This window comes from Phalacrocorax aristotelis, chromosome 1, assembly GCF_949628215.1.
Source record: "Phalacrocorax aristotelis chromosome 1, bGulAri2.1, whole genome shotgun sequence".
NCBI classification, from domain to species: domain Eukaryota; kingdom Metazoa; phylum Chordata; class Aves; order Suliformes; family Phalacrocoracidae; genus Phalacrocorax; species Phalacrocorax aristotelis.
In genome coordinates this window covers 80,546,600-80,569,390 of record NC_134276.1, presented here as the reverse complement: position 1 = coordinate 80,569,390, position 22,791 = coordinate 80,546,600, and the positions used below count along the sequence as shown (strand labels likewise).

The window sequence follows — 22,791 nt, the reverse complement described above, 5'->3', positions numbered from 1 at the left end:
TTACATTCTCCCATAGCAAAGGAGAAACACTACTAGGTTCTCTTTTAAATATGGATCAGCATTTTGTCTGCTGACTGGACTGTTTCTAGTGAACACAGAAGAAATGCTACTGATAAAGTAGTGTTTTCAATGAACAGTGCAATTTTTAAAAGTACAGGGTGAAATGCTGGTGCTAGAGAAGTCAGAGGAAATGATCTATTGGTTTCGGTGTGCACATAGTTCTCCCTTACTATTTTCTTTTTCTCTTTATGTTACTGGGAAAACCAGGGATGTCTGAAGTTACCTTAAAAGAAAAACAAATTCCTGTGATTCTGAGACATCTAAAACCTCATTCTGATCAATCGCTATCTTTTTACAAAGAAAATTACACACTACCTTGCATTCTTAGGGAGACAGAAACATTTGAAAAGGAAGAATGTAAATTTGGTCATTTGCTTTTAGACCTATGAAAAATTGGTGAATAGAACTTTAAAATATTTTTAATTATGTAGTACACTTTGTCCAGAAGAGCTATTTCATTTAACTTTTAGATTTTTTTTAAGGACTCTCAGAGTCTTTTATAGATGTAGAATGAAGGCAAACATGTTTTATGGTTAGAATTGTTTTTGCTTATATCTGACCATTTGTGAAGACATTCTCTGAAACATTTTAATTCTATCCAATATGTTATATATACATAATACATGATGCATAGTACTTCTGGGAGATAACCTGAATAATTCACCTACAGTGATATGATCATGTTGCACTTCAGGATATAAATGTTTTATTGCCATAATACATTGTCATGTACATGACAAAACATACATGAAAAAACCTCCAAAATTTTAAATCAGTGTGGATGAAGGATTTTGGATTTATGAATAATGATTCTGTTTAGATTTATTGTACCTAAATTTCATTTTATATCTACCTATTTTATTAAACTCTAGAAGTAAATGAAAAGTTGTGTTAGAGAACAGTAGAAAACATTTAATGGAATAAATATTAAATTTATCCCCTCCAATATGAATAGTTTTCTATACTTTAAGATGGAGTTGTTGGCTGCTTCACAAGTAAGGAAATAAGGGTAAGGACAGTGCTTCCCCAAAGCCAGTAAAAAATAAATGGAACTGGCTTGCAAGCTGATTAAAAGAACAAGTGAGAAAAAAAAGGGATTTTTCATTATTTTGAAAATTAAGTTAAATTTCCAGAATTCTTAAACTCAATTCTGCTTTGTAACTTTTATAGCCAAAAGTTAGGTTGAATAATATATGTTAGGAAACAGGAGCATCCATTACTATTTAACTAAAATGGCATGTGTGAGGAAACAGGAGTATCCATTGTTATTTAACCAAGAGTCCTGTTAAATAACAGGAATAAGCCATTATTTCACATCTGCTGATCTTTAAAAAGGAAATGTTGTCTTTATTAATTCTGAATGTGTCAGTCTGCATGACCTAAATGATGGAATTTTCCAGTGAGACTGTTTCTCATAGGGATTATCTGATGAACTGAGTATGCCTGGAAAGTTTATTTAACAGCTCATTTACCATTATAAAAAGATGTAGGTGAACTGTGCGGTAAATGAATGCCTGGTGTCCCCTCTGCACACCTCCAGTTTTATTTCTGGCAAATAAGTGGTGGCTCATCTGGCTAAAAAATTATGTGAAAATGGTTTTTTTCTGGTCAGATTGTTTTTTTGTAGCTACAGATTCATAACATGGCTTAATAACTATGAATTTCCTTTATTCTGCCTGATATACTTTTAATTTTTTTTGAGTCTCACAGTTCACGTTTATTTAAATTCTGTTTTTGCAGTTTCCATGTTTTGTCACCAATGTTTGGCTACCACCAATGTTTGGAGTTAAAACGGAGGATTAAAAAAGAGGAGTTATAGTAAATAGCAAATTGGACTTTCAGAAACTCAGTTGCAAAATTTCGATTGATTCACGTTATTCATGGCCAGGGTATTATAGAGTAGGTCCACAAGGAGGACCTAACATTCAGTATTGGAAAAGGTTCAATATTGGAACCTCTGACTATCAGGTGTCCTTAACTCTAGGGTCAGCACAGAGAGAGCTGCAGAAATAATCTCTCAGTTGATAGTGACCAGAAATTAAACCAGAAAGGGAAATAAATCACAGGGGTAGCTAGTTGCTTTTTGTTGTTCTGAAAAAAACCCTATAGACTTCTATGACATCAAAAGATATCATTACATCTTATTTATATTTATTCTAAGGAAGTATTTATGTCCTATGGTGGTAGATATCAATGCTATAATTTTGAAGAAAGATTCAACATGTAGGAACGTAATCTTGTCACCTGAGAATTGTCTGGCAACACTGAACAAATATTCAGTGTTTCCACCGTACAGTTCTGTGACGACTCTACAAAGCCACTTGTAAAACCCAAATGTTTTATACTGACTATGTATTTAGTGAACGACAGAAGTAAAACTGATAGTCTAGAACATTTTGATAAAGCTTCATATTTGTGAACTATCAGCAACACAGAATAATGACAAAACTAGATGCTAACACAATATTTTTATTTCAGGAGAGCCTGAATTTCTAGAATTTACAAGAAACCATATCACTTATGGGAAATTTTGCTTGAATTTTCTTCAGTGTATTGAGTGTTGAATCCAGTTTGTTTATGCCTGGTAAATACATAAGATGAAGATGATCTTTACCTTATTGAAGACCATCTTTACATTAGAATATCTTTTTGTTTACTTTAAATTCCAGATCCGTCTGCTCCACCAGCTCCTTCTAATATCAGAATTGCCAATATCAGTGCAAACAATGATGGCAGTGTAAATGTAATTATTACCTGGGATCTTCCAGAAGAGCCTGATATCCCAGTGCACCACTACAAAGTCTTCTGGAGCTGGACATATAGCAAATATGTAATCCCAGCTAAAAAAAAGAGAAGGAAGATTACTGATGGGGTAAGAAAGAAAATAGTAAATGGACAGAAATATGGCTTATTTCTGACACAAAATAGAGTGTAAGTATGAAATATGTGTTAAATTGCCATGATTTCAGCAGCTGGTAAAGTAGTGGTCTTAATTTTTAATATGACCAACCCCGTAGACAATTTTGATCTCGCAATCTGTATCTTCCACTGAACTCAGGGAGAGAAGTAGAATTCTGCCTTAAAATGCAGGTAAATACTATAAGATTTTGCAGGAGAGATGAACAGAAAGTTAAATGCTGTTTGTCCTCTAATTAAGGCTTATTTTATTAGTGCTTCTTAAAGATACAGTGCTTGTTTTATTTAAAAATCCTAACATTATCTGTCACATTGTTCTATCACTATGCAAACAGAACTTGTGACAACATCATATAGAATAACCATTATAGGTCCAATGAAAAAACAAACCCAAAACTCTTCAAATAAGCTGCTGTATGAAAGATCTGACATATTTCCATAGCAGCAAGCTCCTATGAGTTTCTTGAATGATGTGTGAAATATTGCTTTATTGGAAAGGTATCTCTTGTGATATCCTTAAGCATATTGCATGCTATTTTAAATTAGTTAGTAGAAATCAATTACAGACAACAGGCTGAACTTAATTCTCAGTGCTCTTAATAAACGCATTGCGAGAATTTGGTCCCCTGTCTATGTTAACACTGTGTTTTGGCTCTGGCTGCCCACTTGCGCTGTGATGAATGACAGCCGGAGGGTTATAGTTCCCCCTCTGTCCCTCAGTCACCAAACCCTGAGAGAAATAAAGGTAATGAAGGCTGTGTGCTGAGTTCATCTACAGCAGATTGGACACAGCAGAGGTGCCACCGTGCGAGCATGCTGGACCCATGCCTTCTCATGGGAATTGGTGGGTGGTCAGGGTCTGGAGGCTGCAGAGCCACCACCACCAGCTCTGTGCTGGACAGGCAGGAAAAGGAGGTTTCCCCACAAACAGAGAAAATATGTAGTCATTTCAGGGGCTGAGGTAACTTGGTTCTTTATTTCTACTTGAGTTAAATACTTTTTTTTTTTAAGTAAACACAAATAGGAAAGAAAATTCTTTCATGTACTTTAAAAAAAAAACACTTTGGCAAGATAGGAGTAAGGTTGGACTGTGCTAGGTAGAAAAGTTTGTGTTCCTCAGGAAAGCTGCCGTTGGCTAGAGATCTTCATGGCAGAGGCTATAGCCTAAAGATACAGGGGAGCTTTCTCTCCACAAGCTGGTCCTTAAATCACAAAACCCAGAGAATTTTAAAATTGAGCTAAATCCTTAATGTCACGTTGGCAGTTTGCACAGAGTACATCCTACGTATAAATATGTTAAAACAGATCCAATATAGACCATTACAGTAATTGGGACCAAGTTCTGACTGTGAATATAGGGAAATCCTGAAGAGCCAAGGCATATTTTAGAGAAAATGCAGGATTTTAGAATATCTTTCGTATTACTCCTGCTCATTGTACTTTTTCTTCTGCAGCACATCATGAAACTGTACGTCAATGCCAGTGAGATTCAGACTTCCCCCACAGGACACTCCTGAGGCTATTGCTAATCAATGGTCCTTTGGACGGTCTAGGTGTCCCTGCTCAAGCAGGGGGGTTGGACAAGATGATCTCCAGAGGTCCCTTCCAACCTCTACCATCCTGGGATTCTGTGAATATTATAGCAACTCTTCTGTCTAAAAACTGAAACTGCAGAAAACTTAGAAAAATAAATTAAAGGTGGAAAAATCTTATTTTTTAAAGATCATTGAAGATTTTTTTTTAGCCAGTTTTTACCTTTAGATGTGGTCTAGTCTGAATAATTTTATAATTATTTCCGTATGAAATCATTCCAGGTAGACATTCAAATAATTTGGCTGCAATACTAACACTGTTAATTATAGTCAGCATTATAGTCAATGTTATAAATATCTTAGCACAAAGCAAGTAAAAGTAATTGATATGAAATGCTTTTAACAATCCCTGAAGTGTTAAATATGGCAGTAAGTGGTTATCTTTTTCACTCTGATTGACCGTCAAACTTCAGAGGCACAAAGTATTCTAATGAAAACATGGAGTAATGTCTTCTGTCTGAGATATGGACTAGAAGGGTACTTCTATAAATACATTAAAAAAGGTTAGAAATGTAAGAATACTGAGAAGCCTTAGCTCTTCTTTGCAATATCATGGGACTTGCCTTAATTTATGGATTATTGACTGGAGAATGATAAACCTAGTCTGTTTTTTCCCCATTTAAGACACTCCCATGACAATGGGAACTGCATTTTTACTTTTCTGCTTTCCATTCTATAGCAGAAAAGTGTTCTTACCAATGAGGGATTTTGGTGGTGGGTTTGTTTGGTTTTTTTTTTCATTTTTGTTTTCAACAGTTGAAAGAAGTAGAAAATACTGACAAATGTACTCAATGTTGGATTTTAGCTATCTTCAGACTATCTCTAGAAGAAGTTTTCAGTTGCTTTGGTAACACAGAAATCAGAGAATAAAATGTTTAAACTTCTTTGGCTAGAATAATTTTAGGCTTAAGAATTTGGCATAAGAAGAAATCTTCTTATCTGTAAAAAAAATCATTTGGTTTTGACCTAAACAATAGGTGTCTGTATTTGCCAAGTAATTGCCAAAATTATGTAAACATCAAGAAGAACAGTATTTTAAAAATTACACACAAAAACAGAGTCCAATAAAATATATTGTTTAAAGAATGGAAATTTTCCTCTGTTGAAATTTATACATGAGTTTTCTAATTTCAAGAGAGTAGTGTGCCTAAGATAGCAGGACTGCTTTTAATAAGGGCCTGTGTTTCAGTAATGCTATAATATTTTGTACATTTATTTTTCTCTATTACAGGCCCAAAATTACGTGGTCCTGGAGGGACTCCAACCCAACAGCAACTACAATGTAGAGCTGCAGGCAGTAACACGTTGGGGTCAGATACGCCTAAAAAGTGCTAAGGTTTCTCTCCATTTTAGCACAACTCAGGACACCAGGAATAATAGTGAGTAATTTTTTTCAAACATGTGAATGCTTTATCTCTTCTTTATCTGGTATTGCAATGTTTTATACTATTTCTCAAATTAAAAAAAATTCTTAAAACTTTCTGTTTCATATCATAATGATCCTGTCTCAGTGAAGTTGAGTAACCCTTTAATGTTAAATTTAATATCTAAAAATTGGTGACAGTTTTTGCCTAAGTCTTTATCTCACATCCTACTCACCTGAAATAAACAATGCAATGGCAATGGAAGCATTTGCATGACTGTGGTGTTAATATTTTTAAGTGCGTATTTTAATATTTTAATATTTTTCAAGTGCAATATGGGTAAAAATACTTGTCAGTGGCTGGAATAAAACCATTTCTGTGTCTTTGTCTTAACTGGAAACTTTTAGCTTGCCATGCTTTTCAAAATCCTAACTGTTTTGAGTAGCTCGCTAATTCAGATTCTTGGACCACACAAATATGAACCTACTATGAACTGATATAAAACATCAGCTCTTCTATTAGGGAATCTAAAATGTTCCATGCCTGACAAGCAATGAATTCTCAAGAAATTCTTGCACACATAGGATGTACATTCAAATTAGCATCTTGAGATCTTTAGAAGTCAAGTTATTTCTTGTTAAGATCGCCTTTAAAACCTCACATGCTAAGTAATAAAATTGAAAGTGTATCTGAATCTGAAAGTAAACCATGATTCTTAGCCTTAGTTAAATGCTATTTGTATAATTACAATACCAAGTTACTGCCCCAACTGCTGATGTATCTCTGATTAACCAATGCAGCAAAATTCTGATAATAAGATGTTGCTGGACCCTTCTGCAAGCATATTCAGTTTGGATATACATAAAATATTTTAAAGTAGTTGTTAACTATGACAGACCTTCATATCTACAGTTCCTCCCCATTTTAATGTACCAAGAAGATAAAATAGATCTAAAGATCCTTCTTTTTTCCCATATTAAGCACACTTTTACCACCTTTTTGGTCCATGTTAAGAGACAGCAGAGGGCCAAGTTTTCATCTCTTCAATGCACTGAGTCTTTGCTTGAAATCCATATCAGAATACGAGCTTGAATCTCCACAGTGAGTGCATAAGGCAAGTTTGGGTTAAATACTCAGTGAAGCCCAATGTAAGTGAATATGAGAGTTCTGCCCTTTTCCATACTGACTCTCCTAGATTGCACCTGTACTTTCTATCATCCCCCTGGTCTTCTTGTCTCTTCTGGTTAGAAGTTTCTGTGAAGTTCTGGATCTCAGTTCTAAACTTTAAGGTGTTTATATTTCAGTCCAACCATCTTGACTGGTGTGTCACCAGATTACGTCATAGCTCTGAGAAAGAACATGTAACTGAGTTTACTTTACATCAGATCACAGGAAAAGGCTGGTGCCTGGATTTCACCTGAGTCTGAGGCTGAGCTGTGTCCTGGTAACTGGGACAAAATTCTAGGTGTCATTATATACACCTAGCCAAAGTGAGATTGGGCAAGCTGTTGCATTTCTTTCTCTCATTTTACTGTGAGAATAGCTTCATAAACTTTCCCCTCTTGGAAGCAGAGATTATTAATCAGCTGATGTTTGTCAGGCTTTATTGCTGGTCTTGACATTAGGTTGGATCATCAGGGTCTTTAAACATGATAGTAAATAAAGACTTTCTATATAACAAAAGCCCTCTAAACTGAAGCTGAGTAATTGAGATTGGACTGGGTCATTTTGGGTACCATTTTATACTTACTGTGAGAAACCCTTTCACTGGTAGTTCTGTATCAGCTCTCCATGGTCTCACCAATGGCCAGTCTCTCATGGTCTCTATCACCAACAAGTTTCTGTTGGGAGAGGAAGATTTTTGTTTCACTTTTGCCTCTCCAAAACAGTGCATTTCTCAGAACCTGATGCAGATCACATATGATTTATTACTTAGAAATCCTTTACCAAATGGAGTTCATTCACCCTATACTTCATGTGTGACTTCAGTGCTTTCATAATTTTCTGTCCACTCCAGTGGTACTTCTTTCCAGTCATCATCACAGCTACATTTAAATTCCTTCCACAATTTTGCTTGGATAATCTGCCCTCTCCTTGATTGTTTTCCTCCAGAAAACAGTTCATCAGTAGTTTCTGTGAAAGTCTGCTATCTACTAATGCCTAATTAGTATAGACTTTCTAATGCCTTGTGCTTTTTTTCACTTTACTGTGGTGACCTTTTTGGACTAAAAGGTTCATGAATTGGGTTGTTTTTAAATCAGAGTAATGGTACACTAAGAGCAATACTTCTGTTTTCTCATATACTTTATATATAGTATTTGACTGTTATGTTCAAATTATGAACATCCATTTGGTTAACGAGCTGTATTTTCTTTTTAACTGCAAAACAGTGCCTGCAAGAATTAAAATACATATTTGTTTTACAGTAGAGTACTTCAATAATAGGTTTATAGACAAATCTGAGCATCCTTTCTGTTAAAGCCGTGAAGTAAAGGCTTCAGGATTCTTTGAGTCTAAACCACTGATATTGCACATTTTAGTGGACAGAGCGCTCTGCTGAGAGGTATATTTGGACCTTTTTGGATATGTAAAAATTAGCTAAATTATAGCTTACGTAGAAAAGCAAATAAAAACTACTCCTGGAGGAGATGCAAACTCATCTTCTGAATCTCACTGAAGTTAGGTACAGAGCCAGTCCTGCTTGAGGTACTTTTGAGAATACTCAGAAGCAGATGGAGAAATATGAAAAAGAAAAAAAATATTGCCTGAGATATTATCTAGGACATGACATTCCCGCCCCCTCTTTATCTGGGGACTTCCATGGCCGTTGGGAAGTAGTTTCAGAAGCAACATGCCAATTTTGCCAAAGTCCCACTGTCAGTTGCTCGGCTCTCTGTGGAATTAAGCTCTGTTTTTTTAGGTGTCTGTTCCTATTGTCAGAGTAGAGAGTAGTCCATAACCCGCTGAAGTAATTTAGTCCTGCAGACCTCTGTGCGCTTTGCCCTGGCCCTCTGGCATTATATTCCCCCACACTAAGAAATATGTTGCCTCACTCTATTTGTATGCTTTGGTTCTGGGAAATGCAGCAAGACTCTCTCTTTCTTGATCTTTATATAGAAATATTCTAAATTGGTGTCCTGATTTTTCTGGAAATGGAGCAGGCAGAGAATGGCAAAGCAGAGATTTAATAAAATTAAAATACTTTAAATTGACGTATACCTAATAGATTTCAGTTTGTACTTCGCTCTACCACTTTTTGATTTCCTTTTAGGTAGTATAAACATTATGGTTATCTTGAGAAAGAATTTGCTTAAGTTTGATAGTTTCACTTTAATTTAAAACAAGCAAAAAAAAAAAAAAGTAAAATTGTATCAGATTAAGCAAAGGTTTGACAAAGTAGAATTTGGCCAAAAAGCAAGTGGGTTTCAGCTGACGCTACATGTAGGGCACAATGCTCAAGCTACTCATGGTAATTATTGAAACCTGAGTCTTTCCCTCTTTCTCTCAAGTATGTAGTTAATAATTGGACACATCTAATTATTAGAATCTTTACTTTTCATTTAGGTGTATTATTGAATTAAATACAGCTTCTTTTTGTTAATCTGATGCAAATACTGTCCTTTTAACCAGAACTGATATATTTGCAAGTGTGCAATGAAAATGCAGTTTGAATCAGCATTGCTGCCTTTTCAAATTAAAATATCTAGAAATGCTGTCAACCCTGCTAAATGTTGATGAACTGTTGGCAGACGAAATGCTTGATGAAGGACATCCCATTACCAGGGCTTGTTCGAAGCTAGGCACGCAAACCCAAGGGAATTGCTCAAAGTTAATTCTGCTCTTACAATGTTTTCCTAAGCATTCACTGTTCACTGTTGGAAACAGGAAAGTGGGCAAGAAAGATCTTTAATCTGACCAGAGAGTTCTTACATAGCATACCAAAGGACTATATGTACTTTGATGTAATAACCACATGTGGCACTCTGTGGGTTACACTCAATGCTGTCCTTGGTTTTTGGATATATTCAAACACTGCACAAATATAAAGACCATGAGTGATTATACAGAACTACTGCTAGATACTATGCCTGTTTAAAAAGTCAATACATTAACATTTCTTGTTCTTGGGGATATGAGTACGCTTTCTTTCTTTATTATTAGTTTAAAAATTCAAAGAGCATTTTCATATTAAAATATATTTATCTTTTTTCTCTCTCTGTCCAGAATTTTTTTTTGACTGAATTTCAAACAGATTATATGCTTTTCAACCATTATGGACAATTTGTTCTTTATATTAAATTCATTTAGGTAAGATATCAAAAAAAGATAATTTGGGTTAAAGATAGTATTATTTTCTGAATTTCAGCACTGTTAACAGTCATTATATGGCACTGTACTGAAATAAATAATTCCTGATTGTTTTGTGTATTGCAGAGGAACAGACATCTGCTGGGAAACCCCAGAAAGGACTGGTAGATCCTTACCCAACATTTCAAAGAAGAAAACCCACTCGTTTTCTTAAAATTGGAACTCCTTTCTATCAGGACAACCAACTTCAGGTCAAAGTCTACTGGAAGAAGACAGGTTTGTAAAATTTTTGTTTTGCTATTTTTTCTAAGAAAGAACTCTCATCAACTGCCTCAGCGTTACAGAACATTGATATACTATAATGAGCCTTCTACAATCATTCAAAGTTAAATCCTATACCCATGCTTCCTTCCCTTCCCCTTCATGTTAGAGTGAAACATTGCCTCTCCTCTTTGTGTTATGGATGTGCAAATGTCTGGCAGAGGGGAATTATGTGAATTGGCTATCCAAAAATCACAGTCATGTTGGGACACTGAATCTTCCCAGAGCTAAGATAGTTTTTAGTTTGGTGGAAATTGCTTCTGTAATGTTTTAGAAGGGAAGCAGAACTTGGTCTTATGTAACAGCTTTTGTGGCAATTAATGTTGTCTCCCTGCAGTGTGCCAGAGGGTCTCAAGCACAGTCAGTTCCCAGTGGATTTTCTGCTAATGCCACTGCAGTATCACCTGTTGGACTTTGTCAGTTGAGAAATGAGTCAGGAAGTGAATGTATATGGAAATCATGCAGTGGTGTCACAAAAACTAAACTGTAGTTTGAACCACAAAATTTAGAGTTATACTGGCTCACGTTAAGGCCACAATAGGCTTTGTGCCAAACTTTATCAGTCACCTTGAATTAGAACAGGATGAATAGTTGGCCACAACCACTGGAAAACTCTTTAAGCTGTTTTTCTGCTAGGCTTTGTGCACCCTTCTGTTTTTTCAGAAAAATCTAACAATGATTTTATGTTTAAGTCTTCCAGTCTAAAGGAAAATGCCATAAATTTTAAGTGTCTAATCAGATTCAGAAATCAAAAAAGGGATTTTACTTTCTTGCCCTCTAGGAGCATATACGTTGTTACACATTGCTCCAGCCTAGCCGTAACAGGTTCATATGCTGTTATCTGAAGATGTGCTAACACTGTTAGCGTTTTAACTTGCTACATGTGTAGCTGCAGCACGTGTATAAGATCTATTCAGTCTTTGTATTTGAAATAAAGGGCTACAAAATGGATAATCACCTTCTTTTTCTGGAGTTTTTTCAAAGAATATTAGAAATATTTAAGTTCTTTTGGGTTTAGGTGTATGCAGCACCACCCTGAATGAGGAAGGGCTGTACAGCCATTCAATTATGCTATGTAACGTAATAATATGTTGCACCGGATGGTGTGGATTGTGAGAGGTATCTTTTGCTTCTTAAAAAATGCCTGCCTGTTTGAGTGGTTACCTTTCTAGCCCTGCTGTATCAAATATTTTCAAATCAAATGCTTATTCCTCCATAAAATCTGCAAGCTTTGGCTCAGCCTGACTACATGCACATTTTAAACGTTTGTCCCTATCCTGGCTATGCCAGTATTCTTTTCTCTATCTTTCTCCACTATATTTCATTTTTGCCTAACTTCATGGAAAGCTAGGATAATTTAAAGTTTAAATAAAAATTGAGGCATTTTAATTGTGAATGCTAAGTTTAGCTAACAATGTACTTTTGGTTATCCAAAGTGGTATTTCACAGAATCACAGAATCACAGAATCACAGAATCACAGGTTGGAAGGGACCTCAGGGGTCATCTAGTCCAACCTTTCTGGGAAGAACAGAGTCTAAACAAGATGGCCCAGCACCCTGTCCAGACGACTCCTGAAGGTGTCCAATGTGGCTGAGTCAACCCCTTCCCTGGGGAGATTATTCCAATGGTGACTGTCCTCACTGTGAAAAATTTCCCTCTCATGTCCAATCAGAGTCTCCCCAAGAGCAACTTGTGTCCGTTCCCCCTTCTCCTCTCCATGGGACTCCTTGTAAAAAGGGAGTCTCCGTCTTCTTTGTAGCTACCCCTTAAGTACTGGCACATGGTGATGAGATCCCCTCTGAGCCTCCTTTTCTCAAGGCTGAACAAACCCAGCTCTCCCAGCCTATCCTCGTATGGCAGGCTTCCCAGTCCTCTGATCATCTTGGTGGCCCTTCTCTGGACCCCTTCCAGCCTGTCCACATCCTTTTTGTGCCGCGGGGACCAGAACTGTACACAGTACTCCAGGTGTGGCCTGGCAAGCGCTGAGTAGAGCGGGATGATGACTTCTTTATCTCTGCTGGCGGTGCCCTTTTTGATGCAACCCAGCATCCTGTTGGCCTTCTTGGCCGCAGCAGCACACTGTTTGCTCATGTTGAGCTTTCTGTCCACCAGGACCCCCAGGTCCCTTTCCACAGAGCTGCTCTCCAGCCAGGTGGATCCCAGTCTGTGCTGCACTCCCGCATTATGTTTTCCTAGGTGCAAGACCTTACACTTGTCCCTGTTTAGCTTCATAAGGTTCTTGTTGGCCCACTCTTCCAGCCTATCTAGACCTTCCTGCAGAGCAGCTCTCCCTTCTGGAGTGTCTACTTCCCCACTCAATTTGGTGTCATCAGCAAACTTCATCACGCTACACTTGATCCCATTATCCAGATCACTTATAAAGATGTTGAATAACATCGGGCCCAATATCGATCCCTGGGGAACTGCACTTGTGACAGGTTGCCACTTGGAAAAAGAGCTATTTGCCACCACCCTTTGGGTGCGGCCTGTCAGCCAGTTCCCCACCCACTTCACGGACCACTTGTCTAGGCCATAACACATCAATTTCTTCAGGAGAAAGCTGTGGGGGACCGTATCAAAGGCCTTGGAGAAGTCCAGATAAACAATGTCCACTGCCCGCCCCATGTCAACCAGGGAAGTCACTTTGTCGTAGAAGGCCAGCAGGTTTGTCAAGCACGATCTGCCCTTAGTGAAGCCATGTTGGCTTTTCCCAATCACATGCTTCAATTGACTTGTGATGGCCCCCAGGAGGATTCATTCCATAACTTTCCCAGGGACTGAGGTAAGGCTGATGGGCCTATAGTTACCCAGATCCTCCCTCGAGCCCTTCTTGTAGATAGGGGTAACATTTGCCTTCCTCTAGTCCTCTGGGACATCCCCCATTCTTCATGACTTCTCGAAGATTAAGGAGAGCGGCCTTGCGATGATGACAGCCATCTCTCTCAACACCCTCGGGTGGATGGTGTCAGGGCCCATTGATTTGTGGGGGTCAAGCTCCTGTAGTAATTCATATACTAACTCTTACTTCACCGATGGTGGGTCGGTGTTTGGTTCAATTGGCAATTTTGTTCCCAAAGCCTGGGACCCAGCATTGTTGGTAAAGACAGAGGTGAAGAAAGTGTTGAGGATTTCTGCCTTTTCAGCATCGTTGGTGATTGATTCTCCTATTCTGTTTAACAGTGGGCCTATGTTTTCCTTCTTTTTGTCCTTATGGTTGACGTGTCTGAAGAACCCTTTCTTGTTATTTTTTATGTCTACAGCCAGTTTCAATTCGAATTGGGCTTTTGCTTTTCTAACTGCACCTCTGCACTCTCTGGCTATGCCCTTGTAGTTCTCGATGGACAATCCTCCACTTCTCCATTTCTGGTGTGCTTCCCTTTTGGATTTGAGTAGACCCAGGAGGTCATGGTTGAGCCATGGGGGCCTCTTGCTCCGCTTACTTCCCTTTCCTTTGTAGGGGATGAACTGGCTTTGTGCTTCCAATAGAGAGTTCTTGAAGAATTCCCAGCTCTCACTAGCTCCTTTGTATTCCATGGAAGCCTCCCATCGAATCCCTCCCAACTGAGCCCTGAGTGCACTGAAGTTTGCTCTTCTAAAATCAAGAATCCTTGTCTTAGAGCTGACCTTCAGCACACTCAGCAGGATCCCGAAGTCCACAATATTATGGTCACTGCAGCCAAGGCTATCACTAACTGAGATGTTACAAAGCATTTATATATTTTGAGCTTGGTACTGATCACCTTAAGCTTTAGCCTTCTGGAAGTGAGATGTCAACTCATTGTCCAAGCTCCTTTTGGAGTAAAAAAAGAAAAGCAAGTGAGTTCTGAAGCAATTCATCCCCCACAGCAGCTGATGCCTCTCTTCCTTACGGAGTACAGAAGGGAGCCTGGACAACTCATTTGTAGAAGGCTTAGAGATGCCTAACATGTCCCTGTGAGCTGAGGTTCAGTTCTGAGCAGCTTGAACTGAAAAAAATTGAGGGACAAGATTCAAAGATGAGGAGACTATGACGTTTCCTACAGCTATAAGGCTGGGTTGCTACACAGGCAAGTGTACACTGTCACAGTCTACAGGCAAGATTCAGCCCAGTGGAACAATCAATCCAGCTGCAGCACTTTTCCTGCCAGCCTGTTTCCAGAAGCAAGATTATGTGTCCTATGACCAAAATGCCAGCTGCCCTAGTGAAATTCAGCTTACAAATAGTTTTCCAAATTCACCATTGTAGTTAATGGGGGAAAAATCATGACCAGTACAGCAATATTCATCTTGTTCCAAAGCAGATATCTTGAACTAGGTGTCCACTAATTATAACTGTAACTTGGGTATCAAGCTTATAAGTAGATGTTACACAGTCATTACTTAAATGTTGACATCTATATCTGGAGCTGAATCCCACACTGTGTTACATACCTGGAAGTAATATTTGTAGTAAAAGTTATAAATGCCTATAGAAAGAAATAAGGTAGCCAGCATCTCATAGTGTCTGAGACGAGGTAATCAAGATTAAATGAAGCCAAGGAATATTTGATAGCTTAGAAGTAACAGTGTTTGGAAACAGTGTAATATCCACAACTGGAGATCTTCAGAGACAAGTATGGCACAGATCTGTTAGAAATGACATGGATTTACATACCATGGATTTACCTTGTGCCTGAGATGGACCAGCTGAGTTCCTGAGTCGCTGACTGTACAACCGACTTATCTTGTGTGAACCTGTGTACAGCCAGTTATACAAAGGGCACACCCAGAGGTCCATTTTGGTCACACAGTGGGAGCAGGCTCTGTCACATGCACTAGGGTCTTTAGCTATATGCCCCAGCCATGCTGTGGAAGTTGCCTTCATTTTTCTCACATAATGAATAGCGATAGCAAAGGTGTGTGAAGAGGGGCAGTTTGTCACACTTAGTTTTTTATTTTATTTTTTAAAAAGAAAATATCTGTATTCTGAGTGACAGCGTATGCAGTAACTCAGCAGGAGCCATTGCCTGATGTGGAACTGAAATATCGCCAGTTACCTGCTCCTGAGAAGCTAACAGCTTCTATAAACTCTGAAGGAGTTTGGAGGTTAGGTAGTATATGGATGAGGTACTGACTGTAAATTTACTAGCGACAATTTATGGCAGAGCAAGGCTTTTTCACCGTGCAAGGAACACAGCAGGGAAAACATATTGGCTACATCTTGCCTTTATGAAAGGCAGGAGTTACTGGAGCCAGATGTGCTGGGAACTGTACCCACACGTCTCTCCTTTATGAACTGCACTGTCTCAAGTCGTGTTTAGGGAGTTGTAGGAGGTATGAGAGTGCAACAACTATAATAGGAAATACTGAGAGTTTACCTCAGCCTATTATATGGCCTAGCATCTAGGCTATTTTCATTGCAGATGGGCAATGAGTGTTCAAATCCTTCCTGACAGGGAGTTGATCTCTTCGTCTTCTACACGGTGGGTGAAAACAAGAGTCCCTGCTGATTGCTCTAACGTTCTCATTATTTTGTGGTTTGCTATTAAAAGCAACACTTTTTTTATTTTGGTTCAGGAACTCAGCCATTCTATAGTCCTAATTAGGATGTGTAACTTTAAAACAAATAAAAATTAAGAAAATATGAAACCATGTGAAATAAATATATTGATAATGGTAAGAGTTTCCACGACATAAAAAATAATTCAAGAAATACAAGTCTCAAGCTTGAGTGTGTTGGATATTTGTAAATTAAGCAAAATTCCAATTAGTTGTAGCAATCTTTGCTTTGCCTGGTTTGATTTTTCAAATTTTATGTACTTTCTGTGGTGGACTTCATGGTCCTAATAAGAGATGGTTGCAGTGGTGATTAAATAAATACATTATTTAGATTCTGGATTTTTTTAAGATGGAGACATTTAAACCAGTATGATATGTTGATATACAGTGTCTTTTACCTGTAATGAAAACTTTAACAACTACTAAAACAGCAGTCTTTCACTTTGTAAGAATGGTACTCATTTTCGATAGTAATAGCTGCTCAGAAATTTTTGTTATATTCCAGAATTCAGTGGCCCTACCATTCCACTTAGATCTCAGAGTATTTTTTTTTAATTCTGTCCAAAACCAAGATGGCTCTGTAGAAGAATTTTGTACTGCCTCCCAGCACTGTAGCATCACAGCACATTGCAGATTACAGAAACAAACAGAAGGAGAGACTTATGTGGATTTCTTCCAGTCTCAGACCACTTAAGGAACACAAATGTGTTCCTAAGGTTGTTTTAGATTATTACTTTACTTTCACTGGTCCTTTTGTTAGCTGAGAAATTGTTTTGCTTTTGAATTTGAACCATTTTACTATCTATAAAAGGGACAAAATAGAATAGAATCATAGAATAATTTAAATGCGTTGAAAGGGACCTCTGGAGGTCAGCTGGTCCAACCATCTGCTCAAAGTGGAACTCCGAAGTTAAATCAAGTTGTTCATTCCTATCTGCAAGGCCCTATAACAGATGTCATTTTCTGAATGACAGGGAATTTGTTCTTTATGAATATCAGACTGCCGAGGCCACCTCGCAGTTTATTGCAATGTACCTTAGGACTTCCAGAATGTACAGTGATGTCTCTTGACATTCAGAGATAATTCTTCCATTACTACGATGAAGATGTATTCCTCAGTGTCATTTGCAGATGTGCCTTTAGGAAGCCAATGAAAGACCACAATCATGAAATCAGTGCTGAAGCTCTTGGTTTTATATCATCCCTCTGGATAGAATTCATCAAACCTCTGTCTTGTGGGACAACTGCAATAGAGGTGGTGTTGCAAACTGTTACAGAATGGGCTTTATTATACAGTAAAGAAGTGATTGCTTATCAGTAGTACTCAGCAACTGAACACAGTATTTGAGTTAAAGTCTGAGTAAGTGGATGGAAGACCCTATTTCCATATATATGCATCATAATGTGCCACACTTTGGTAGCAGGAAAGACTTATTTAGGCCAGTTCTTCAAGTGTCATTTCTTAAGTCCCATTAGCTTCAGTAAGCATGAGGCATGAATGGAATGTAGGATCTGGACTTTACATTAAAATAAATCTCATTCTGAAATAATCTTTCAGTTTGAATGCTTTGGTATGATGGCAATAATAACTTCACTTCAGGATGTACGCTAGCAAAAATAACTCCACACTTCAAGCAGTACAAGGTACTTAGCAAATACATATAATTTTGCTAGACAGAGTCATCAGAAAAGCATATTGTAATTATATGAGTACAATAGCTTCTTTCTGAAAGAAGAAAATGTCTTTCATTTGCTGCCTCTGACTTAGGCCTGGGATTAGAGAAACACAGTACATTCCTTAAACAGCATGAATCCCACTTTTGTAAATGAAAAGAACTTGCTTGAGGCCAGATTTTTTTGCCATCTCGACTGTGTGAAATTAGAAATTATGTGCTATTTATGTCAAATAGTGAAATCAACTTAAACAAATAATTTTTAACTCCTTGGTGCTGGAGTCACAGTGTACCATCCATTACCAAGAATGGATGCATTCTGAACCCTATACTTAAAAAGATTAGCTACCTAGAATAATTAAGATCCTCAGTATCTTGTGCAGTAATCAAGACTGAAAGTGTGAAAATAAAAAGATCCTTACGTTTCCTCTGTTCCTCAGTGGTTTGGCAACTAGAGAGTTGAAGTTTTGGACTTCAGCTGAAAAGCTTTCAAGTTGCTGCAAATTAGTGTATCTTCAGGATATGAAAATAAGATATTTCCCATAAACAGAAGGAAAATAAAAATTATTCTTTATGAGCTCACTGCATCCATTCTCATCACTTGCTGCAATAATTATAATACATTAAAATATTAGAATGTAATTTAGTATTATGATTTCTTTCCAAAGCAACATGTTACAATAATATTTTCTAACCCATTACTCTGCCTCCACTACTGTTTTCTTAGTGCCTGTTATTTGAGTATAACATGACTATCCTTGCTCAGGTAAGGCTTTAGTTTCCTTCACTCTTCTTTGAATGGAGTCTATGAGCATTTACATCCCCTGTTTAAATTAAACATTTAAAGTACTTCTAGATATTTCAAATCAATATATCTGCCCCTTGGTTTTGCTTAAAAAGACAAATATTTAAAATACATTAAGACTTGGCTTCAGGCTTCTTTGCGTTTCTGGTAAATGCTAAAGCAGAAGGAAAAAAGAACACTTAAGGCAGGGAGAGACAAAGAATCCTCCATTGTCTGATAAAGCAACCAAACAAGAATAATGAATTAAATTACGGGGAAGAATAAAATGCAAGGCAAGGCAAAGCAAACAGAAAGCTGCCATGAATGCTTTTAAAACCAGATCTTAGGAAAACAAAATTAACTTTCACTTAGTTCAGGGAGATAAATGAAGTGACTCTATGTGCTGACTCTTTGTTTGCAATAAGGTGTTTCATGTGGCAGGTTTTAAAATAATTGAAGGCTTTCCCCATGTTATCCTATGGTCCCTTCTCACAGAACTTGTGCCATTGAAGCTAATGAAACCCTTCAATGCCAGATGGAATTTCTAGCTGTTACTGTAAAGAATTCAGCAGCAGTTGCTTAACACTGAAGAATTATTTAGTTTGGTACTAAATGTTGCACCAGGAAGATCTGTGTTTGAGCAGCTGGCCATTTTCTAATTGTAGATATTTAAGCAGTAAAATATTTGTACTTGAAGGTATCACTGTGGTCCAGATGGTTATTTCAGTGTGAAGACCTCACTGTTAATTATAGTGAAGTGAACACCAAAATATTTTCCTCATATTTCTATGTGAATACAGAGACATTGGCTCAGAAGAGGCTGATTGTGTGGGTACATATAATGTGCATTTGTAGTTAGGGATTTAATTAGTAAAGCTGGCCCCAAGCACAGGAATCTTTGACTAGATCAACTCTTTAGAAATTCACCAGTAGACATTGCATAATTCTGCTTTTCCACATGTGCTACAGCTGACTCAGATGCCTGTATCCTATGGGCTTCCCCAGCATCCTCCCTGGGGAGGAAAGCAATGCTGTCAGCTTTAACTGTTGTCAGAAATTATCCCAGAGTTAAAAGAATATCCTTACAGAAGTATCCTCTGTGTGATTCCTACTCCTCCCTAACTTTGTCTTACGTAGGCCCAATGTAGTTCCAGGAATAAAATTTTTGTTACCCCACTGCAGTTTTTAAAAATCTCTTTGCCTCTTGCTGCCTGGAGAGGCTGAAAAGGGGAGCATCTGACCATCTCCAGTTGTACTTTATAAACTGACTACAGGACTCTGACTATTTGGTTTATGTCCAAATGTGGGACACTAACAATGCTTAAAATGTTGCTGGTGGGAGTCATGAAAAACTTCAATAATACAATTTGGTAGAGCAGATAGAGTGCAACTTCTCAAACAGTATGCAGTTGATCAGTGGGACAAATAGGTAAGTTTTGAAATCACATTTACAATAGGGGCAACCTCAGTGGCATCTCCCCTGCAAATGGGACAATCCTGGGGAGTCTTTTCAAGGGCAGAATTTACTGCATTTCTTCAAGTCTCCACAGGAACAACAGAAAACTGTCACTGAATGCCTTTCACTCACTTCCAAACCTCTGTTCCTTTCAGAGTAGGTGGTTAAAGCTCTTAAACTTAAGGGCAAGTCTGTCCAACGATTATTCCCAGGAATGTAGCTGGAACTAATCCAAAGTCTGCCAGGAAATCAAATATCAGAAGCCAAATCAGAACTGGTCCCAGAGCTCAGACAGCTCAGAAGACTGATTTTGCTTAGCAGGCACCCACTGATGTCTGCTGAAGGCAGATTGTGGCTGTGCTGGAATGGTTTGCCCCAGAACATTCATCAAACTAGTTCTAGCACTTTGCATGGCTAATCCACTTATTGCTTCACTTTAAAATTTACATAGTGTACGCTGTTCACAAGCCCTCAGTATGACCTGAACCATGCTCCAGAATACCTTTAATAATTGTGAAAGTTTATTTAATTTGCCTTAATTTATGCATTTAAAAGAAGTCTTTATGCTTAAATTTAATAACCGAATACAAATTTTAGCTTGATTTCTTTTGAACTTACATTAAAAAGATCAAATAGAAATGTAATTGCAAATTCCCTTGTCCATGAGTGCAGTCCAAAGATAGGCCATCATTATGTGGGATGAGTACCTGCAGTCAGACTGCAGGTACGCATTCAATATTGCACTGCAAAATCATTTTTCAAGACTTAACTCACTTCAAGGCATTGAAAAACTTAACTGGCCAACTAGTAAATAAACTCTTACCTGATTTTTAATTGTTCAGGAAAAAAATATGTTTCAAAACAAACATCTTTATGTTCCTTCAGTAATATATGTCTACCCAGTACAGTTTTCTATGTTTCTAATTACTTCTAGAGTATTACCACCACCTATAAAGTTAATTAACAACAGATACAGAAATTTATATATATGCATATATAAATATATAGTGTCACTAAGATTGTCAGTGCCAATGTCTGTTGTTAGGCAGTCTGAATAACTAAGGGATAAAATGGCAAGCTTTTTACTGTCCAATTCCTCCCTCCTTTCCCCAGACTGTATCACTAGGTCACATGCAGTCAAAGTTTTGTCTTATATGCTTGCACTACCGTATCTGGAGCAATCCTACCATTCCTACTGTGAGTAAAAAAATGCCAAGGTACTGCAGTTTAGCAAGATACTTTTCATCACCTATGGGGTAATAACTGCTTATGAGTGCTCTCTTAGCCTGCCTAAGTTCTGAAGTAAAATATTTAGCTTATGATCCAGAGAAGATTAAACTACCAGCAGCGAGTCACCATGCTCATAGTGGAGGTAGTTTAAACTGGCAAGTGTTCTCTTATAAATTGGGTCAATTTTCCTCCACATGCCTCTTTTTAACCTGTATTGTTTAATTAGCCTGGTTTATAGGGTGGCCGTAAAACCAGTTGCATAGAAACTACAGACAGGGAAGGAAACTGGACTATTTGAACGAGTAGCTAGAGTTGGAGGGAAAGACACCAAAAAAGGGTATCTGACACTGAAATTATAATCTAAATTTAAAGGTGTCACATGTATGCTGCTGATGAATAATGAGTTCCTAAACACCAGTTGCTTTTTACTCCTGTGACCATAAACTGAATATAAAAATATCCATAGTAGTGTAGACCAAAGGTCCATCCCACCCGGTATTCTGTTCTTGTCGGTGGCCAAAAGCAAATCCAAAGGAACATAATAATATGGCAAGCATGTAATAATGCTTCTGCAGATTATTGTCCCAGCTTCAGACAACTTCTAGGTCATGGGATTTCCTGAGCCCAATGTGATTTCATTGTATTTATTCACTTTTGATGCATTTCTTTTCCACGATAATATCCAGTGTCCCATCAGGGTCACATAAATTTGGGGCATCTGAAATATCCTGGGTTGTAGGGTTCCAGAGTTTTAAGTGCTTGTTCTATGAAAAACTAGATTTTTTTTATTAGTTTTGAAGATTCATTTGAATGCTAATTCTTACATTGGAGACACAGAGAACAGTCAAGCTCTGTTCACCCTCTGTTCATGCACATGATTTTATAGATATTTAACCTGGTTTTGCTCTGTTCTTTTTCTCATAGACTCAGTATTCTTAAACTGCAGATTCAGAAACTGCATATTAATGCCATGAACTTTATGAATAACAGTTCAGCAAAGCAACATCCTGATACGGCAAGCCATGATGCATACCATGAAAGTCCAGTTTTGGAACCTGATGGAGCATTGCACATGCGTGCAAACCCACCCATACAGCTTTTGTATAGGGTATGAGAGAGAAGGGAGTAGCGGGTGCATCTCTAAATGATCTCCCACTGTGGAGTTAGGGATAAGCTGGGTCTGTACCTTGACTCTGGAATTGGGAAGGGATCCCAGATTACCGATCTTCAACATAGCCTCCCCAACTAAATTAATGTCCAGATTTGTCAAGTTACACAGAAGGCTAAAGTTAATGATGGAGTACCTAGTGACATTTTCCATTGATGTTTAGCAATAGCGAGCCTTGGACTAGTTTTTTAGGGTTTTTTTTTCTTTTTCATTAAATTCAGGTTTTGGATGCTTAGAAATGCATGATCAAATGGATAATTTGAAAATCTGTCTATGAGGGAATAAAGTAGGAAGCTTCTATTCAGGCTACAAGCAGCTATTGTGAGACTTGGAGCTTACAAGAGGCAAATTTCCTTGTAATAGAAAACCAGAATGAGATAATATTGAACTCACTTTGTATA

General features: G+C 37.8%; 1 protein-coding gene across 1 annotated transcript in view; it reads left to right on the top strand.

Annotated features, from left to right (window-relative positions):
- The window catches only part of ANOS1 (anosmin 1), a 150,336-nt gene that overhangs the window by 110,356 nt on the left and 17,189 nt on the right, over positions 1 to 22,791 (top strand). The window contains exons 7-9 of the mRNA XM_075095095.1: positions 2,730 to 2,932; positions 5,800 to 5,947; positions 10,367 to 10,516. Coding sequence (XP_074951196.1) covers positions 2,730 to 2,932; positions 5,800 to 5,947; positions 10,367 to 10,516 — 501 coding nt within the window. The remainder of the gene's footprint in view (positions 1 to 2,729; positions 2,933 to 5,799; positions 5,948 to 10,366; positions 10,517 to 22,791) is intronic.